The following is a 22198-nucleotide window of genomic DNA, read 5'->3' on the forward strand; positions in this document are numbered from 1 at the left end:
CACATGATTAATTGTAATCTATACCACTTACTTTATTCATTATCGTGCCTTGCTGTAAACCGTTGTGATGGTTATCTAACTTAACAACGGTATAGAAGAGCTTTTAAATAAAAATAAAATAAATAAACAAATACCTCCAGCGAGAAAAGTTCAAGATGGTAACCTTGGGCTTGCTTTTACCTCTTCTACAAAAAGGAGACTGGCTCTGCTCTCTGGACCTCCAGGACGCGTACACCCTCATTGTGATAACTCCAGCTCATCGCAAGTACCTCCGGTTTTTAGTAGGCCCAAGGCACTATCAATACCGGATGCGCCCATTCGGCCTAGTATCGGTACCACGAGTCTTTACCAAATGTCTCGTAGTGGTCGCAGCCTTTCTCAGAAAAGAAGGTGTTCACGTCTACCCCTATTTGGACGACTGGTTAATCAGGGCCCCAACCCAGCAAGTTGCTCCATCGTCCCTGGATTTGACCCTGCACACTAATTTCTCTAGGATTTCTTGTCAACTACGAGAAATCCTATTTAGTCCCATCTCAAACCTTAGCCTTCATTGGGGCAGACTTGGACACCTTACAGGCAAAAGTCTTTCTACCTCAACAATGAGTGCAGACCCTCGTGTCTCTCGCCCACCAGTTGCAGTCTCAGTATACAGCAACAGCTCACCAATTCCTCGTCCTGCTGGGACACATGGTGTCCTCAGTCCATGTCACACCAATGGCCCGCCTGGCAATGAGAGTCATGCATTGGACTCTGAGGTTACAATGGATTCAAGCGACTCAGCCTCTGTCAACCATTGTCCACATCACCGACACACTCCGTCTGTCTCTCGCCTGGTGGAAAGATCAGAACAATCTCCTCCAGGGACTGCCTTTTCATCTACCAGATCCTCAACTCATTCTCACCACCAATGCTTCCAACCTCGGCTGGGGAGCTCATGTAAACAATCTACAGACACAAGGATCTTGGTCTCCAGAGGAAGCCAAACACCAGATAAATTTCCTGGAGCTTCAAGCAATCCGATATACTCTCAGAGCTTTTCAGGATTGCCTATCAAATCACGTCATCCTGATTCAGATGGACAACCAGGTGGCCATGTGGTACATCAACAAACAGGGCGGCACAGGCTCCTTCCTTCTGTGTCAGGAAGCTGCGCAGATTTGGGCGGAAGCGCTCTCCCGCTCGATGTACCTCAGGGCCACCTACTTGCCGGGAGCACACAATGTCTTGGCAGACAAACTGAGTCGTGTCTTCCAACTGCACGAGTGGTTGCTCAATCCCTCGGTAGCGACCTCCCTCTTCCAGCAATGGGGTTATCCCCAAATGGACCTCTTTGCATCCCCTCAGAACCACAAAGTGGACAATTACTGCTCCCTCATTCGGAGCGAGCGCTCTCAGCCCAAAGATGCATTCTCCCTCCCGTGGTCAGCCGGTCTGCTTTATGCATTCCCTCCACTTCCTCTTCTCTCGAAGACTCTCGTGAAGCTACATCAGGACAAGGAAACCATGATCCTGATAGCACCTCACTGGCCTCGCCAAGTGTGGTTTCCCATACTCCAGGATCTCTCCATCCACAGGCACATTCCCTTGGGAATGGACCCGCATCTAATCACTCAAAACGACGGATACCTATGCCATCCCAATCTTCAGGCCTTGTCCCTGACGGCATGGATGTTGAAAGGTTAATCCTTCAACCGCTTAACCTTTCAGATTCGGTTTCTCGTGTCCTGATTGCTTCATGGAAGCCTTCCACAAGAAAATCTTATTCCTATAAATGGAAAAGGTACACATCATGGTGTACTTCACAATCCCTTGATCCCTTTTCCTGTCCAATCCCAAGATTTTTGGACTATCTCTGGCATTTATCAGAATCGGGCCTAAAGACCTCTTCAATCAGAATGCATGTCAGTGTGGTAGCCGCCTTCCATAAAGGTGTCGGGGATGTCCCTATCTCGGTACAGCCCCTCGTAACACGTTTTCTTAAAGGCTTGCTCCATATCAAGCCACCTTTACGTCCTCCGGCGCCTTCTTGGGACCTTAATCTGGTTCTCGGTCAGCTCATGAAACCACCATTCGAACCTCTCCACTCCTGTGACCTTAAATATCTCACATGGAAAGTGATTTTCCTTTTAGTTATCACTTCAGCTCGCAGGATTAGTGAGTTACAGGCCCTAGTTACCTATCCGCCTTACACTAAACTCCTGCAGGACTGGGGGGTACTCCGCACTCACCCTAAATTTTTACCTAAGGTAGTTTCGGAATTTCACATTAATCAATCCATCATACTACCTTTCTTCTTCCCCAGGCTCCACTCCAACCCAGGGGACCAGGCTCTACATACCCTCGACTGTAAACGGGCTCTAGCGTTCTACCTAGACCGAACAGTTGCCCACAGGAAGAACACTCAGTTATTCGTCTCTTTCCATCCCAAAAAATTAGGGCAACCTGAGGGTAAGCAGACTCTTTCCTTCTGGTTGGTGGACTGCATATCTTTTTGCTATCAGCAAGCAGGCATTCCTTTTCAAGACCGTGTTAAAGCACATTCTGTGAGGGCCATGGCGACTTCTGTAGCACACCTAAAATCGGTGCCGCTCCCTGACATTTGCGGGGCTGCCACCTGGAGCTCACTCCATACTTTCGCAGCCCACTATTGCTTGGACAAAGCCGGAAGACAGGATTCCATCTTCGGCCAATCTGTCTTGCGTAACCTATTTCCAACGTGACGTACCAATACCCTTCCGCCTGCCTGGTGGGGTTCAGGATGCCCTCTACCAAATTCCACCCCAGTTGTTGTGCCTGTTGTACGCCGTTGGGTACATTTGGTGCATGTTCGGACATCCTCAGCTCGGTACTCACCCATATGGGAGGACTACCATCCTGCTTGTCCTGTGAGAAAGCAAATGTTGCTTACCTGTAACAGGTGTTCTCACAGGACAGCAGGATGTTAGTCCTCACGAAACCCGCCTGCTGCCCCGCGGTGTTGGGTTCGTTTTCTTATTTTATTTTTCGGCATGGCCTGTAGCTTTCAAAACAAGACTGAAGGGGGACCCCTGCTGGCTGCAGGGTTAGTGCCATGCTGGGCATGCCCAGTAGGGGCCAGTCAAAGTTCTGGAAACTTTGACAGAAGTTTTCCATGATTGGGCTCCATCCTGTGATGTCACCCATATGTGAGGACTAACATCCTGCTGTCCTGTGAGAACACCTGTACAGGTAAGCAACATTTGCTATTCTAACTGCACTAACCACATCCTCTGGCAACAAATTCCAGAGTTTAAATGTGCGTTGAGTGAAAAAGAACTTTCTCCGAATAGTTTTAAATGTGCCACATGCTAACTTCATGGAGTGCCCCATAGTTTTTCTATTATCCGAAAGAGTAAACCGATTTACATTTACCCGTTCTAGACCTCTCATGATTTTAAACATCTCTATCATATCTCCCCCTCAGCCATCTCTTCTCCAAGCTGAAAAGTCCTAACCTCTTTAGTCTTTCCTCATAGGGGAGCTGTTCCAGTCCCCTTATCATTTTGGTAGCCCTTCTCTGTACCTTCTCCATTGCAACTATATCTTTTTTGAGATGCAGCGACCAGAATTGTACTCAGTATTCAAGGTGCGGTCTCACCATGGAGCGATACAGAGGCATTATGACTTTTTCCGCTTATTCACCATTCCCTTTCTAATAATTCCCAACATTCTGTTTGCTTTTTTGACTGCTGCAGCACACTGAACCGATGATTTCAATGTGTTATCCACTGTGATGCCTAGATTTCTTTCTTGGGTGGTAGCTCCTAATATGGAACCTAACATTGTGTAACTATAGCATGGGTTATTTTTCCCTATATGCATCACTTTGCACCTATCCACATTAAATTTCATCTCCCATTTCGATGCCCAATTTTCGAGTCTCACAAGGTCTTCCTGCAATTTATCACAATCTGCTTGTGATTTAACTACTCTGAACAATTTTGTATCATCTGCAAACTTGATTACCTCACTCGTCGTATTTCTTTCCAGATCCTCCTGTTTTCTGATGACCACTCCTCTCCCTGTGCATCCAAGCATCTTTCTGGTGTTTGCTGTCACTTTATCCACTTGTTTTGCCACCTTGAGGTCATCAAATACAGTCACCTCCAGATCCTGCTCTTCTTTCATGCTTAGAATTTCATTAGTTCAGTGCAAAGTAAACTAAAAGTGATGGCACTTGAGTATCTAATTAAACATCAGATTGAAGTACATCTGTGTTTGTTTTAAAAGTCATAAAGACAGAAATTTGTTAGCATTGCCATTTGCAGAGTTGTAGTAGACCATGATTTCTTTCTAAAGGTACAAAAATGGGAAAAGCCCTCTAAATTTGAGTCTACAAAGTAATCTCTGTCAACAAGGAAGCAGGGGATATTTTTTTTTTTTATTTATATTTTATAAGTTTAACACATTTTCAAGAAAACAAAGCAGGGGATATTTTAAGGATCAAAAACCTGCTCTACAAATAGAGAGCAGTTTTACTAAATTACTAAGCGGTCTGTGTAGTAAACTGCGCTGTTTTAGCATTATGTACAAAGATATCTAGCATGCATGGTAAGTGCCAACACAACTTCACAAAAAATTATGCTTTTGCATCTATAGTATATGTAAATATTGAGATAATAAGCTCATAACCCATTAACACAGGATTTGCAAGTTTTCTGTAAACTTACAACAGGTACATGGCCTGAGTAAATTTACCTCCTCCTTGACTGATAATGTGACACTAATTCTAATTTATAGATATGGAAAGATAAAACCAGGGAGTAACCAATAATAGATAATTCTGAAAGTTATATTCCATTGTTTCTACTTCAGTTTTAGAAAATAGATTGCGATACAAACAAAAAAAAAATCTATCAAATAAAAGTTCAAGGTAAGGTTATAATGCCATTAAGGTTCATCTCTCTAGTGTGATAGAACATCTGAAAGAGATCTATACAGATTTTACCAAATGTTTGTGTGTGAAGATTGCACTTTGTAATAGGCCAATATGGAAAATCTTGGTGTAACATGTTTGCCTCCCTGTGGCCATTCATTGTTATTGCATGTGTGTGAGTTGATATTTCATTGCTGTGGCAGGAATAACTTGTTTATCCTAGAAGTGCGATTTAATGCTGAATATCAAATAAACTAAATGAAGAGTTTTAAGCAAATTCTTTTCTGAACCTTATGTAAATATTTATGTATATGTTGTCTACATTTGACTATTAACTCTTTTTAGATAAACTAAGAGGAAAATCCCCTAGAACCTAGTTTTTTCTGTTTCACTGTTTTGCAATATTGGTTTGCTTCAATTTCAGTTGTACATCTCTTGGAAACCAAATATCATTGCCACCTCTGGTCCTTGAGGGCCACAAACCAGTCTGGTTTTCAGGATATCCCTAATCCATATACATGAGAGATTTGTATATATAAGCAGATTTCTCATATATAAGCATTAGGGATGTCTTGAAATCCCAACTGGTATGCGGCCCTCGAGGACAGGAGTTCGACTAAGGTAATACTCCATAACTAATCTGCCATGGAATACAACTGTGTAACTCACCACTAGCTATTACTGTTATTTATCATGTTTTCATTGTGTCCAAATATTTGGGTGTAGGAGATTTTAGTTCTATAGTTTCAAACAGATTGGATATTTAACATTTCCGTGGGTAACTGGGAGAGGATGTTTGGCTTCTGGCGAGAGCTAATTATTAATCAAAGTAATATTGTTAATTCTGAGGTAAGTTCTTGCTGGATAGTAAGTTAGCCAGATAAATTAGGGGTGTTCTGAGGGCAAAACTAGAAGAAGTTGAGTTAGCCGGATAGGTTATCAGGCTAACTCTGATTTTCAGAGTTATCCAGATAACTTATCTGACTAACCCTGGTTGGCCCATAGGGTTGTAATAAAGTTAGCCAGATACACTTATCCCACTAACTTTAAGATAGCCAGATATATTCAGCGGTGCAACCGTGCCGCTGTATATATGGACTAAGTTAGCCGGATAACTTTTATATATTTTCTCTGCTCCTGGTCTTGATGTCTGTTCTGCAAAACATGATAGAGTGCTTGAGTGAGTTGTCTTTTAGTTCATCTAATTGAGGATTGAGAGACTCATGGAAGAATATATGTTTGGATTGAGAGGGGAAAGGATGTGGGAATCTAGCAGTCAGCAGTTTAGGGATCTCTAGTTTAATTTGGCCTTGGAAGGATATTAAAGTTCATAATCTTTCCTTTGAGATGTGGGTGTCCAGTGATCAGCAGTTGAAGGATCTCCAGCGTACTTTGGCTTTTGAATGATATTAAGATTTATAGCCTTACGTTTTGAGGACACTTGCAGCTGGGGGCTTTGGGTGCTTTGTTACAGTCATCTGTGGGGGAGAGAATGGTAATGGTGGGGAGCAAAATGTATATTCTGTGTATCTCAGCTTTTGGTATTTGTGTTTCTAATGCCCTGTTTTTCATTTGTTTTTCTTATCCGCCCTCAGTTTATTCCCATGCCTGTGCTCTACGGCGTGTTCCTCTACATGGGAGTTGCCTCTCTTAATGGAGTGCAGGTAAGTTCACTTGGCAGTTCATCCCACTTTTAATAGTTGCAATAGTTGTTCCAGAGAACTTTGCAAAGATGATGGTAATCATTAACCAGCACTAAACGTTGTTTCTTCTTACTGCCCACCCTCCCCATTCACCCACCTCTTTCACATCTCTCTTTCACTGCAAAAGAAGTGCATCCAGGTTACCAGATATTTACAAATCTATCATACAAATAGTCTATTAGAGGAGGCTCAAAATAATCTTTCAGGAAAGCAATAAAAATCATTCCTCCTACGCCATACCTTTTATCTAGAAAGCAAACAACATGATTGAATAATGTGTGTTTGGAAGCTGGAATAAGCATATCTACATTCTCTCATTGACAATACCGATACTAAGATCAGTTTGCATGCAGTCTCTGCAGTTTCGCTGCTTAACGTGCCAGGACTTCTGATTGAGCTCAGACTATGAATTAATGAACTGAATGGAGTCTGCATGATTTATCTTTTACAATATTATTCTTCTTCTGCTTGAACATGGAACATTTATTGTTAAAACACTGAACAGAGCCAACACTAATCTCTCTTGTTAAAGGATGAAGTACAAGGAGGACCTTTTCTCAACCCATAAACTCGTCCATTAGAAATATTTGCAAAAAAGCTGGAAAAGTTTTCATTATTTTCTGGTGCATTGGTCACTGGAGTCTTTTCAGTATTATCAGCGTTTTAGTGGGAAAAGACAGTCTTCAACCTTGGAAGAATGTTTTAGGTCCATTTTAAAATTGTCCTGGTTAACATTCAGTAGATTGAGATTCATTTGGTATAGATGTCAGATCTTATTGGGCAGCAGCAGGGAGCTAGGAGTTGATGGTGATACTTGATACTCTGATGTATTTGGCCCTGTCAAGTGGATTTTCTTAAATCTCTTGGGACAGATAGCCTATGACATTTCCATCCTTGCTGCAGCTTTTGCTCAGTGCTACAGTTTGATATTTCCATTTGGTGACCTCTGGTTTTAAACTTGCAACCTCCTGACTCCAAACCAGGAGCAGCTCCCTTAGTTGAACTATTAGAAGATGTCAATCTATTTTAGTTTGATTGCAAATTAAAACTTGCTTGGGATTAGTCCCTCTCTTGAGTAAGATGAGGGCTAAATGAATTAACAATATCTGTTGATGTGTCCATTTAGAGCTCTTCTTACTTTTCTTGGTTTTGCTTTTTTTTTTCTCTGAAGTTGCAAGTAAAAATATCAGACTGAAAGCATTGGGAACTAGGTGAACATTTTTAGCTACAGAATATAAAAACAGCAAGGATAATGCAGACTTATCTATATAGCACTGCTAATGTGAATTATTCTTGTTCTGCAAGGATCTCTTCTCTCATGCAATTTAATTTTCTGTATACATTTAGGGTTACTGATGACATTCGCAAAAGTGAATTTTGTGACATGGAAGCAGGTCCATGAAGAACTGGACTTTCACTAAATATTAAGCCTAGACCAATGAATGACTGTCCAAGTCTAATAACCTTTTTAGTCTTCTTTTCACCTAAGCATTATTAAATCAGTAACTCAGAGGTACATGATACTATATCCTAACCACTAAACCAGTGGTGGGCCAGGGAATCTTCCCTCCGGCCCGCAAAGACTATATGGATCCTGGCTGGCAGTGGCAATGGCCTGTAAGTGACATTCATGGGCCAGATGGAAGCCTCGCATCAAGAATTCTCTGGCTTCGCAAATGGAAGTGGAGGAAGGGAGGGGAAGATAAAACACCTCATCAACCCTCCTCACTTGTCAGATAGAATTGTGAAGGGGAGAGGGGTTAGCCCTCCCATCCAGGCAGGGTCATTAATGTGGCCTTTGGGCCAAAATGCATGCCCGTCCCTGCACTAAGCCTTTGAATAGCTAATAGTGGGGTCAGTTTTTAAACTGTCTGTATTGAGACAAAGAATGCATGTAGTATTTATCTGTGAGCTTTGTATCAATTCTTAAATCAACAGTTTACATCAACTTTTGTTGTGTAACTTGTCATAAGTACAAAGTACACGCAATTATTTGCACCTACTTTTTGTGTGGTAGGATTTTACTTTCAAATCTGTGCATGCACTTTTCAAGTGCAACCTACCAACCTATCCTCAACAGCTATTCCAAAGAACTTATAAGTTCTAAAAAAAAAAATATATATATATATATATGTGTGTGGGTGAGTGTGTTAAATGTGTATAGAACAGTCTAAGGCCAAGAAGTCAGTGGTTAGTGGCTTCAAGGCCTGCATCTGTGAGGACCGGATGTCCACCACAGTTACCTACCTCATCTCTTTTCTCTATCTGAGCCTGGATCAGAACTCCAAATGCTATAGCTGTGGGTCGGATGTTCCCAAGCTTGCAGCAACACCACACCTGCACACCTAGGGTGCAGCAGCTTCAATCCCTGAGTACAGCATGTTGGTCAAGTTTTTGGGATATCCACAATGAGTGTGCGTGAGATACATTTGCATATAAAAAATATAATGGAAGAAGATGGAGGCCTCAAGGAAGGAGTTAATCGGTAAGAACCTGAAGTCTTGGCACAAAGATGATTAGCAGAGCTGATCCTCATTGGATTCATGATGCAGGAACCTTTTCCTTTTCGCACCCACAAACATGGTAAAGCCCTCCCCACCCCTATAATGCGTGCTCCTGGATCAGTCTCATTTCAGAGTTAAACATGATGCAAAAGCCTGAATCATTGGGCAAGGCACCAAGAAGTGCGCCTAAATTTTGCAAGGGACCACCTTTGGGGCCAACTCCCTCATAGCCAAGGAAAAGATTGGTGTCATCTGTGCCGGGCTTTGCTGGCGTGGACCCCTCCACAATGCCAAGGTGGGATGTAGCCTCATTGGCGCAGGTCCCATCCTCCTTCATAGTGCAGAAGATCCCCATGGTGCTGAGCCATTTATTTTACCCAGTCCTGGGTTCAACCTGGTTGCCATTTGTCGTCAGTGCAGAGTTCACAGTCTGCACACTTGTCTAGGCATAAGGTACTGTCGGTTGGTGTTGGATCAGAGTTCCTCGGCACATAATCCCCAGAGTTCACCTGCTAGCACTATGGTACAGAAGGGAGATACTGCTGGTGCTGTCCATAAAACAAGAGGCTGCTCATGGCTAATTGCAGCCATTGCAGAGCACCTTAGAGCTGGCCGCTGCCACAGTAGATACATCTACCACAGTTACATGTTCCTCGGCTTTATTGTGAAAGCCCTCAGTGAGGATAAGCCTATTTGAGGAAGATGTTTCTTCTCCAGCTCTGGCAAGAGGGTCCCACAACTAGTGGGAGTCCAGTTATTGGAACTAGTGAAGAATGTATTTGCCTCCCTAAGCCCTGAAGACCAAAGATGGAGGACGTTTTTCCATATTGTGGGGCCGCCCAAAGTTCTGTACCAGTGCATACCTCTCCTCAAGAGCTTCCAGCATTGGGAGTAAGTCCTCACCATGAGGTAGGGGATTTTCCTCCCCCAGGAGAGTCCCTTCACTTATCGGAAGAAGTGGGATCAGTTCATTCTGAGTTCCTACTGGATATTTCCCCCTCGAGTCAGCAATCTCCTTTGTTGCCCTCATCATTGTCAGGGTTGTGGCTCAGTTTTCCCCTTTGGTTAGAGGAATGAGTTGATTCCATGGGGATTTCAACATATCCAATGCCAGACTTTCCACAGCATACCTCACCTCTAGAGGATCTCTGTTATTCCAGTTCTCGCATAAGCTGGCAAAGTCTCTGTCCATCATTATTAAAAAGGAAAAGGGTAAATGTTTTTGGGCTTCTTCAGTTCCTTCAACCTCCAGCAGGCTCTGCAGTTATCCTGGTTCACAAACTCTTCAAGGACCTGCAGATGAGGATGTGGCAGACACTAACATATTGGCTTCCAGTGGCTTGAGAGCTCTACAAAGTTCAGGCTTCTGCTGGCTCTGGGATGGTCCACATACCAGACCACTCTGTTGATGCAGTCAGCGCTGAAACATGCTAACCATGCTCACGATCACTGCATCATGCCTTCTGGGAAGGATCCAAAAGTGTTAGATGCATTTGGGGGAGGGGAGGAAGGTCTTACAGAGATCCATTCTGAGTGCCTGGATTGCAGTTGTACATTGTGCATGGTTGTTTACTCTTTCAAAAATTACAAAGACAAGGGGATGTTTAATCAAGTTACTAGGTTATACATTTAAGTCAAATAGGAGAAAATATTTTTTTACTCATTGTATAATTAAACTCTGAATTTTGTTCCTGAAGGATGTGGTGAAAGCTGTTAGTATGTAGCTGGGTTTAAAAAATATTTGGACAAGTTCCTGGAAGAAAAGTTTATAAATCATTACAAAAAAAAAAAAAGTAGAGGTGATTTTGCCCCTGTATAGGTCCCTGGTGAGACCTCATTTGGAGTACTGTATACAATTCTGGATACTGCACCTTCAAAAGGATATAAACAGTATGGAGTCAGTCCAGAGGGTGACTAGTAAAACGGTCAGTGGTCTTCATTCTAAAGCATATTGGGATAGACTTAAAGATCTAAACATGTAACCTTGGAGGAAAGGTAATAAAGGGGAGCTATGATAGAGACATTCAAATATCTCAAAGGTTTCAATGTACAGGAGGTTGAGCCTACTTCGGAAAGGATTAGAATTAATCTTAGGAAATATTTCTTTTCAGAGAGGATGCTGGATGTGTGGAACAGCTTCCCAGTGGAGGTGATAGAGACAAAAACAGAATCTGAATTCAAGAAAGCATGGTATAAATACAGGGTATCTCTAAGGAAATGATGGCAATTATAATGCTAAATAGATGGCCGACTGGATGGGCCATACAGTCTTTTTCTATGTTTCTTAATCTTTATTGAGGTGGACTTGGGGAAATCCACTGCTTATCCTTGGGATAAGCACCATGGAATCTATTGCCTTTTTTTGGGGGGGAGGGGGCGCGGTGGGGATCCTGTCAGGTACTTGTGATCTGGATTGCCTACTGAGCTTGATGAACCTTTGGTCTGACCCAGTATGGCGAACCTTATGTTCTTATGAATGTGCACAAAAGCTGAAGCTTTTAACAGAATCATCAGACTGAGAACGGGAAAACGTCCATCGAGCAGTGGTGGAATGCAAGAAATACCTCCATTCGGTTTATAAAGCTTTTGACACCGCAGCTAGGATTTCAGTTGCTTCCTTTGGAGCTTGAAGGCTTGCATGATTACAAGTGAGAGGTCTTTAAGAGGAGGTGAATAATTGTCTTGCAGATGTCCCCTGCACAGGGGAACAATTTATTCAGTAACAAAGTTTTGATTAAGGAACATTAATCTGTCCTACAATTGTTATCAGCTGCCACAGGGGACCATCTGGCTTGTGCCTGACATCAGTATTTTTCGTACATTCTTTGAAAGATGCCCCTTCCAGTCTTTGTAGCATTATCAAGTTCTTCCCACTCTTAAGTATCAGCAACAGCTGCCCACTCGAGATCAGCAAAAGGAAAGGTGTCAACTGAAAGCTCAGCAGTAGACACAGCCTAAGCCGAAGATCAGTTTTTGACAACTTTAAGACCCACTTCTCTGCCTCCTCCAGTGGGTAGAAAGGGTTCAATCCTTCCTCCTGAAGTGGTGCTGTACCATCAGAAACTGGGAGGGTCTTGAAAATTGTGGTGTTTTTCTACTGCTGACACTTCTCTTGCCCTTCTTTAGCTCTGATTCTTCTCAGTCTGCAAAGCTGTAGGTAGAGTTGTTCCTTCAGCAGAAGGTGCAACCCTGTCTCCTCTTGAGTGTGACCATACAACCTGTAACAGAGGACTCGGCACAAATATAATGCCAGTAAATATTCCAATAATTTTTATTCAAAAATTTAATCACCTTTAATTAGAACCAACATGTGCTAAAGAACATCACATATTAAAACCATCAACGACGCATCATCACCCTATCATACATCCCATCCATTCATACACCCATACCCCAATACCCTAAAATTATGCCAATAACCTTTAAATATACCGGTACCATACAATGTTGACATGCCCAACATATAGCTTTTTAGTAATGTAACATATATATTTAACAAAATGTTATAAAGTGGCTAAATAGCCTACACACAGGATATTATTAATTATACAATCATATGCTATGAGTGTGGTCAGGATTTGATTTGGGAGAAGTTGATGTTGAAGTTAAACTCCCTCCAGATGATTCTTCCTTTCATTCATCCAAAAGAATGTATATGTGCTCCGGATCTGAAGGATGTTTATGTATGCATCTTCATTCACCTCACCCACTGTAAGATCCTAAGGTCTGTGGTGAAGGACATACACTACCAATATAAGGTGCTCCCCTTTGGTCTTTTTTCAGCTACAAGGGTGTTCACAAAATGCCTTCCAGTAGTGGTGGTGCAGTTTTGTCAGCAGGGAATCTCATGTTCCTATACCTGGAGAATTGGCTGGTGATTTGTCCAACTCTTTCAGGCATTCTAGAGTCCCTTGAGAAGACCATATGATTTCTTCACTTCCTGGGTTTCCTGGTCAACTTTGCAAAGTCATACTTGGTCACAGCTCAAAAAATTCAATTTATAAAAACCTGGATAGTCTCACTTCAGGAGAATGTGTTTCTCACCATCAAGAGCCGCATTGCATATGGGCCAGGTCCAGTTTCTCCTTTAACAGGGCCAAATGTCAACTAGAGTAGTTCTGGTCCTTCTCTGGCACCTAGGTGTTGCAGTGATGTGGTTCCTCTGATTCCTCTGCATATGTGGGGTCTTCATTGGAGCCTCTAAAGCTAGTGAGCTCAGCTCTATCAGCCTGTATCTCTTCAGTGAGAGATGAATCCGGAGGTTCTAAATGTGGGCCTCTTGTTGCTCGTTCCATCAAGTGACTGTGTCCACCAATGCCTCCACCAAGGGATGGGGGGTGCACACCGATTGTGGCATGGACCTAAGGATTATGATCCTCAGTGGAGAGTCATCTGCAAATCAACCACTTGGAGCTGTGGGCCATCCACTATGCGCTAAAGGTTTTCTTTCACCTTTTTTCAGGAAAAAGAATATTTATCCAGACAGACACCTAGGTGGACATGTTCTACATAAACAGGGAAGTACAGGCTCTTATACTCTCTGCCAGGAAGCCCTCCAATTTGGTCATGGGTGGGACATCTTAATGCCTATTTCCAGGCATCTTCAAGGGATCCAGAACATATTGGCAGATTGCATCAGCAGAGTTTTGCAACCACACAAAGTAGTTCCTGGATCAAGGAATTACAGACAGCTTGTTCAGCCACTGAGGGAAGCCAGTGATCTACCTGTTCACTTCAGAAACAGTAGAAAGGTTGAGAAGTTCTGTTCCACGTATCTGACCCACTACAGATCAGCCCCCAATGCCTTTATGCCAGTTTGGAGCATCAGTCTACGCTCTGAATACCCACTGATTCCTCCAGTCATCAGGACTGTTCACAAGGTCCTTCGGGACAAGACAAAAATAATTATCAAAGCATCATCCAGACCATGGCAATTGCACCAGCAAAATTCTTGAAAGGACTGTGGCATTCAAAACCTCCAGTCAATAAGCCTCCAGTGCTTTGGGATCCAAATTTAGTCTTAGTTCAACTCATGAAACCTCCTCTCTCGAATCAAAGGACTTGAAGTTTCTAACCTGGGAAGTGTTGTTTCTTATGGCTGTCACTTTCGCATGAAGAGTAAGTGAACTGCAGGCTCTGGTTTCATATTCACCATACCTTCATTTATTTTCATAATATAGTGGTTCTACAAACTCTCCTTAGGTTCTTTCTGAAAGTGGTGTCTGAATTCTACATTAATTGAGCTATTGTGTTAGCTACATTGTTTCCAAGACCAGATATGCAAAAAGGAAAACTGGTTGTGCATTAATGTCCTTTGATCCCAGTATATTGGGAAGGACAGTAACAAACTGTCCAGTTGGCTTGTGGACTGTATTGTGCAGTATTATATGCTGGCTGGTTTACAGATTACAGGCTCTGTCAACAAGGTTCATCAAATCTAAGCTATGTCGACTTCAGTGGCTCATTTCAGGGCCACTTGTATTGAAGATGTTTGCAAAGCTGCTGTTTATCACTTAATAGCTTCACATCCCACTACTGTCTGGCGAGCAAGTCCTGAGGAAACAGTAACTTTTGTCAAGCAGCTCTGCTCAGTTTTTTCACTCTCCACTTGGTGGGACTGGGTTGTTTAAATGCTTCTCTCCACAACCCTCAACTTGGGATTCCCCATGCATAATGGCTAATTTGTGTCTGCTTGTCAACAGAGAAAGCAAGTTTGCTTACATGTAAACAGGGTTCTCCTTAGCCAGTAGGATGAATTAGCCATACTTCATACTTGCCTGCCTCCCTGAAAAGTTGACTAGATTACTAAAGCTTAAGCTCTGGAAGAGACGGGTTAATAAGGCAGTGTGCACTCACAGGAACTCCCACACAAGCTCAGTAACTGTTGGGTCCATGTTGATACCATTGGTTAATGGCACCAATGTGTTATGATTGATTCATCCTGTGCTCTCCAGAGAACCCTGTTTTTAGGTAAGCATTCTTGGAGTGAACTCTGTTTACCACTACCCTTTGTTGCCTACCACTCAATCAGTTTCTAACCCAATCAGTCATTTTAGGGCCTATTTCTAGAGTGCTCAGTTTGTGTATAAGGCCTTACTGAAATCCCACTACATCTAGTGCCCTCACTTGATCTAATGCTCTAGTTAACTAGTCAAAGAAGTTGCTTAGATTAATGTGGCCTATCCTATGAAAGCATGCTTCCTCATAACCTGTAGTCTGTTGGATTCCAAAAAATGCAATGTCTTCGGTTATAGCAGTGATTCCATTAATTTACTCACCACTGAGATCAGACTAACTGGTCTCTAGTTCTCAGACTCCCCCTTCCACTTTTGTGAAGAGGAACCACATCTGCTTGCCTCCAGTTCAGTGTTAAAAAGGTGAAACAGCATAGCCGCCAGAAATCTCCTAATACCCTTGGATGTATCCCATCTGGCTCCCTTGCTTTATCTACTTTTAGTTTTGCTAGCTGCTTATGATCATAGTCTTCTGAAAACTGATTGAAGTCTATCGCCCTTGCGTTTTGTGGTAGTTACCTATGGTCCTATTCCAAGCTCTCCCTCAGTGAACAGAAATATTTGTTAAGCAGTTTAAGCAATTCCACTTTTTCCTTGCCAGCCTCTGCATATTCCCCCCTCCCTCTTTACCTTTTGAGTCTCAGTTTCATTTATGTACTTCCTCCTGTCACTAATATACCTAGAAAATAGTCTTGTTTCCCTTTTTCATCATATTAGCTATTTTTTCTTACATTTGTACCTTTTACTTTCTTGACTGTGTTTTCCAACTTTTCTTAGCTTGTCCATATATTTTTGCCTTTTTTTCTCTTTCTGCAATCTCTTGTAGTTTATGAATGCTAACCTATATTCCTTTACCTTTTCAGCCACTTCTTTAGAAAACCTCAGTGGCTTCTTTTTCCTCTTACCTTTATTTACTTTTCTAACAAAAATGTTTGTTGCCCTTAGAATATCTCTCTTCAGTTTTGCACCCTGCTCTTCTACTTCCCTTAGCGTATCCCATCCAGTTATTGACTGCTTGAGATACTCCAACCACCCCCCACCCCCATCTTAACAAAACTGGCTTTCTTGAAGTCTAGGACTCCTCGCCTTTGAATGAGCCACTATCTAGTGATCAATGGATCACAAGTGTTCCTTCACTGTGACATCTGAAATCCTTTACTATGACATCGGAAATACTCTCCCCATTTGTTAGCACCATATCCAGTATTGCCCCCTCACATGTTGGCGCCGATACCAATTGCCAGAAGAGTTCTTTTGCAGAGAATCCAGGATCTCCCAGCTTTTAGATGACATTGTAACCTAAGATGGTCTTAATCAACATTCAACAGGGTGAAATCACCTAGCGATAGCACCTCCCATTTCTAAGCAATTTTGTGAATGTCTTCAATTAAATCTTTGTCCATTTCTTCTTCTTGCAAAGACGTCTCTGTACCATACCAGTATAAAAAAATGTTCTCCATTCCCTCTTTCCAGATTAACTCACAGTGCCACCTTAACTTGTTAGCCTTGCAGGTCTGTTGATTTAATATATTTACATATAGTTACAGGATGTTAGGCTCCATATTAGGAGCTACCACCCAGGAAAGAGATCTAGACATAGTGGATAATACATTGAAATCATCAGCTCAGTGTGCTGCAGCAGTCAAAAAAGAAAACAGAATATTAGGATTAGGAAGGGAATGGTGAATAAAACGGAAAATATCATAATGCCTCTGTATCGCTGCATGGTGAGACCGCACCTTGAATACTGTGTACAATTCTGGTCGCAGCATCTCGAAAAAGATATAGTTGCGATGGAGAAGGTACAGAGATGGGCAACCAAAATGATAAAGGGGATGGAACAGCTCCCCTATGAGGAAAGACTAAAGAGGTTAGGACTATTCAACTTGGAGAAGAGATAGCTGAGGGGGGGGGGGGGGAATATGATAGAGGTCTTTAAAATCATGAGATGTCTAGAACAGGCAAATGTTAATTGGTTATTTACTCTTTTGGAAAATAGAAGGACTAGGGGGCATGCCATGAAGTTAGCATGTAGCACATTTAAAACTAATCGGAGAAAGTTCTTTTTTCACTCAACGCACAATTAAACTCTGGAATTTGTTGCCAGGGGTTGTGGTTAGTGCAGTTAGTGTAGCTTAGAAAATAGCCACTGCTATTACTAGCATCAGTAGCACGGGTTAGACTTAGTTTTTGGGTACTTGCCAGGTACTTAAAGCCTGGATTGGCCACTGTTGGAAACAGGATGCTGGGCTTGATGGACCCTTGGTCTGACCCAGTATGGCATGTTCTTATGTTTGCTTCTTATTCTGTATAGCACAACTTCTCTTTTTCTTCCTACCCTGTCCCTCCTGAATGGATTATGACCTGGTATAACTATATACCAATCATAGTTCTCTGAGTACTACGTCTCTGTGACCCCTACTATATCCAAGCCATTCTTTTCTATGACTTTCTCGAGATCTAGAATTTTATTTACAGTATTATGAGTATTAGTGTACATAGCTTTCCAGGTGTTGCCCTTTTACCCCATTTCTCTCTAAATGTTTAAAGATTTTCTTACTCGGGTTACAGACTTTTGCCCACCTCCTCAGTAGATTTGCCACTCTGCTCTGGAACCCACAGAGCCCCTTCTTTGACAGTTGTGCCTCCATCTCTGTTCAGCAGTCTCTAAAACATCATCTCATAATCCAGGAAGTCAAAACAATCTCAACATCATCTATGCAGTTTTTTGCAAATCTCCAGAATGTGATCTTCCCTGCTTGGGCTGTTATCCTTGACCAGGAGGACTGAGGAGGATGCAACTTCTGCACCTAGCTGTTTTATCCTCTTTCCCAGAAGCCATGAAGTCACTTTTGATGCACTCTGTGTGGTACCTAGCAGTACCATTCGTGCCAGCATCAGGATAGTAGTCAGTAGGATTGATGGTTCTCGGCAGTTTCTCCCATCAGATCTACCAACACAAGCTATAGCTGCTAAAATTGCCCTGAATTTTTTCTTGAAAATTTACATGCATACTTTTGGAAATCTACAAAAGTTCAAACCCCTTCACGTCCCGCATCTTCAAATGTCTCCACTCAGTCTGGGGTAAGCTTACATGCGAATATGACGTATTGGCATAAGTTTATCCACACATCAGGTGGGCAATGTTTTAAAATGACTCGCTAACTAGTTTCTGTTACATGCTGCCCAAAATTTGAAAGCCCTTTCAAAGAGATTTTGAGAGAAAGAAATGCCCTAAGTTACCATGAAATCTTTTGTATTTTGATAATTGTTAGTAGAGAGACAATAGAAGAAAAGTAATATTTTGATAAATTAGGGATTCTCCCTCCTAAAGAGCTGGCAACTCTACTACAGTCTATAATGAAACTGTAAAAAAACAACATATATATCTATCTGTCTTAAACCATAAGGTATTACATCCGTTCCCATAGACTACTTGAAAAATATGAGTAATTAAAGAAACATTAAAGGCTTGAAATGTAATAGCATATGAAAGTTGTTTTAGAAATAGAAACACTTTTTCATTTTGTTGTTGTATGGAGTGTTAGATCATTTGATTACTTTTCCGTTTTGTTATGTACATTTCCCTTTTCTGAAAGTGTCAGTAGCATCTTGTACACACACAGGACCTATTCAGAGAGATTTATTTATTTTATTTAAGTTTTTATATACCGGCATTCATGAACAAGTCACATCATGCTGGTTTACATACAAACAAGGGGTGCAAAGAACAGTAGAACTAAGCTGGTGCAAAGGGGAAGCAGTTACAAAAAACCAGGGGTGGAATAACTGGGATAGAGAAAGAAGAAGAACAGTGGGGAGTAAAAGAATTGTATGGGGATAAAATAAATAACTTAATGAATATTTACAGAGATGTAGAAAATATGTAATAATTATGTAGAATAAATCATTTTTCTTTTATTATGGTTGTGATCTGTGTGTGTTTAAAAAAATGGGAGGAAGAAGGAACCCAAAGAGAGTGAGATGTGCGAGAACGGGCACTATAGAGGGGTCAGGTATAGAAGGGACATAGAAGGGGGGAAGGAGGGTCAAGGGTGAGGTTAAAGAAATTGTCTGATTCAGAAATGCGAGAGAAAAAGGTAAAATATGGAGAAAAGGATGAATGTGAGTGGTGGCGAGGGGGAACAAGGGGGGAGGAGATTTCTTATTTTCAATCCTGACCTTGAAGCTGTTAGCAAGGTTTTGAGCAGTGAAGGTAAATAAAATCACAAATCTAGAGAAAGAGTGAAGCAGGAGGAGGGAGCTACAGATGGAAGATAACTCATATTAGTTTAGGATTCCTTCCCTAATACAGATCTAGGTACAGGATAAGTCCTGGTTCTTGTCAGCCACAATTAATAACTCACCTTTCTCTCACCTGACAATACTTTCTGATGACTCCTTGGGATCACGTCACGCTATCTCAATAATTATTTTTCACTAAAAAAAAAAAAAAAATACAGTTTTTCAGCAAAAAATATCAAGAGTTGTGGGCTTTTCCATGAGCATCAACACATGTGCCAATGGCACCAATGGCACACATGTGCCAATGGCACCAATGGCACACAGGGCACTAAATCCGTTCCCCATGATGTTGTCTTGTCACATTGTGGGGCACAAGTGCATACAGAGGGAAGTTAAGAGGCAGCAAGGATGTGCATATACTAACAGCAGCTGCTGTGCAGCCATGATGCCCAGTTACAAATACACCTCCTGCTTTTAACACTGAAGTGTCGTCGTCCCCCCCCCCCCCCCCCCCATCGCCAGGAGGATGAGATGGACGCAGTGACCCACATGGGCCAAAAAACAGAGGAAGCTACAATGGTGGGCTGAAATGGCCTGCTTTGGCTGGAGGAAGACCTCAGCCTTGGAGGTAGGAGGGCTTCCACGAGAAGCTGCTGGGGTTGCACAAGGGACACGGAGGGGAAGCGAATGCTGGACTCGAGCCAGAGAGAGTGCTGAGGTAAGGCTGGGGTCTAGGAGGTGGGGAAGAGTGTGCTGGGGTCAGGGAGTTGAGGGGGCTAGGAGGGGAGGGCAGAGAGTTCTGTGGGAGGAGAGAGTGCTGGGATATAAATATGTGCAAATTAAATGTGAGCTGAAGAGAGTTCATTCTTGAGGGCAGCAAGTGTGCATGCTTATCTGATTATTTTACTCATCATATTTGACAGGCAGTTCCACTTGTGTAGCAGTACTTCCTGAAAATGAGAGGAAGTTGGTAATGAAGGAAGTCTTCGTGAGCACAGAGTTGGAAAACCTCTAGGGACAGATGCGCCCATGCTCTCATTGTAATGCCTGGTGGATGTCAGCATTGCATGGTTTCTCCATGGTGTCAGGTCCTACCCAAAGTCGCCTCCCAAATCCCAGTTACAAGCATATAGTGGAAGCCATGTGGCTGTGTTGTGATGGTAGTGGGGAGTTTCCAAAATTCTGATTAAGATTCAATTTAAAAACGTGTGTGTGTGTGTGTGTGTGTGTGGCGGGGGCTGGAAAAGAACCATAGGCAAAAACAAAACTAGGTATTAAAATGTACTTAGAGAGGGATCACTGCTTTACTCAATCTTACAATTAATTCCTGATAATTTTATCAGTAGGATGGCCACTTTGAAAATGAAATGTAAGTATTTCAGCGTTTTATTTTTGTCCAGCAATCTGTGTGTTCCTGTAGGTAAGAAATATTGCTTTGTTTTTAACTCTCTCAATTGTTTAGTTCATGGATCGCCTGAAACTCCTTCTGATGCCTCCAAAGCACCAGCCTGATTTTATTTACTTGCGTCACGTCCCGCTGCGCCGGGTGCACCTGTTCACCTTCCTCCAGGTTCTGTGCCTGGCCCTGCTCTGGATCCTCAAATCCACTGTAGCTGCTATAATATTTCCTGTCATGGTAAGTCATTTCCTTTTTCACCTGCTCCCTTCACTTCCCCTTGTCTGTCTCATGCCCCTCCCCGCTGGGATCTAAGCTTGTAAAACTTACATACCTGGGCAAGGGTCCTTCCCTCCCCAGCGGGCTATTTTTACATTCCATGCACTATTACTATAAGAGCCCCTTCCCTATACCCAACAGCTCTGCATCTTTTCTGCTGTTAATTAAATCCTCCTGAGAAATAAAGTGTTTCCAGAGGACAACAGTCACTTTTGACGGATTGTTGTTGCCAGAGTCTGATTTCTCTGCTCCTGAAGTCGCCTGACCGTAATAATTTTTTGTTCTTTTAGACTAATTCAGTCTTCTGTCTTGTTCGACATGTAGTCTCCGGCAAAATATCTTTCTGCCATTTCATCATGTGAACTCAACGTTTTTCAGGAACCGAACCCAGTTGGCTCTTCAACTGCCGGCAGCTGCACAGATTTTTTTTTAGATGACAAATTTCCATAATTTCAGGAGAGTTTGTGATCAGTTTACCTTCCTACAGGATGGCATTCAGGGGTGTGGTTTATTTAAGACACTCTGCATAGGTGCAGAGGCTGCAGGTCAGTTATTGCCTGTGGGCTTTGCATTCTTTCACACTTTGAAAATTACCCCAGAGAAAGTGCACTCACATTCGCACCTGCTAATTTGTAAAGGGACTTCTTTACAGCAAAAATGTACATGCATACTTCAGAAAATTCAAAAGAGTGCACCTAGTTCCAGACCCCTCCCCTGGGTAAAAAGTATGTGCTTAGAGGTCCTACATGTGAACTTTTACCTGTGTACAGGATGAACAGTTTCCTAAAAATGGTACTCATTTCCAGGGCTAAAGCACAGTTTTATTTGCAGAAATTACTTTTAAAATCACCTACTTTGTACAGACTTGTATATACAGTGATAGAAATGCCTGAAAACCAAGCATGGACTTCCGGGATAAACATTCATCATCATATTATACCTGGGTGTGATTATAATTCAGAATTAATTGTTGCGTCATTGAACTCACAGGGATGCCAAATTTAACTCTGAGCTTTTTGGGTTAGTCCTGATTTTTTAAATTTCCTTCCATTTTATTCCTGATGTTGTTATGTAGCTCAATAGAGCTTCACATCCCTGAATTATTAAAGGAGTGAATTATGAAAGCAGGGCTGACTCTGAATGCCCCTGATGGCTTTGGGTTA

The 22198-nt window shown here is 42.2% G+C and overlaps 1 protein-coding gene across 2 annotated transcripts in view; it reads left to right on the forward strand.

Moving 5' to 3' along the window:
- The window catches only part of SLC4A4 (solute carrier family 4 member 4), a 782778-nt gene that overhangs the window by 729681 nt on the left and 30899 nt on the right, over window positions 1–22198 (forward strand). For both annotated transcript variants that reach the window (XM_029598711.1, XM_029598721.1), the window contains 2 exons: window positions 6490–6558; window positions 20823–20996. In XM_029598711.1, coding sequence (XP_029454571.1) covers window positions 6490–6558; window positions 20823–20996 — 243 coding nt within the window. The remainder of the gene's footprint in view (window positions 1–6489; window positions 6559–20822; window positions 20997–22198) is intronic.

Source organism: Rhinatrema bivittatum, chromosome 1, assembly GCF_901001135.1.
Source record: "Rhinatrema bivittatum chromosome 1, aRhiBiv1.1, whole genome shotgun sequence".
NCBI lineage: Eukaryota > Metazoa > Chordata > Amphibia > Gymnophiona > Rhinatrematidae > Rhinatrema > Rhinatrema bivittatum.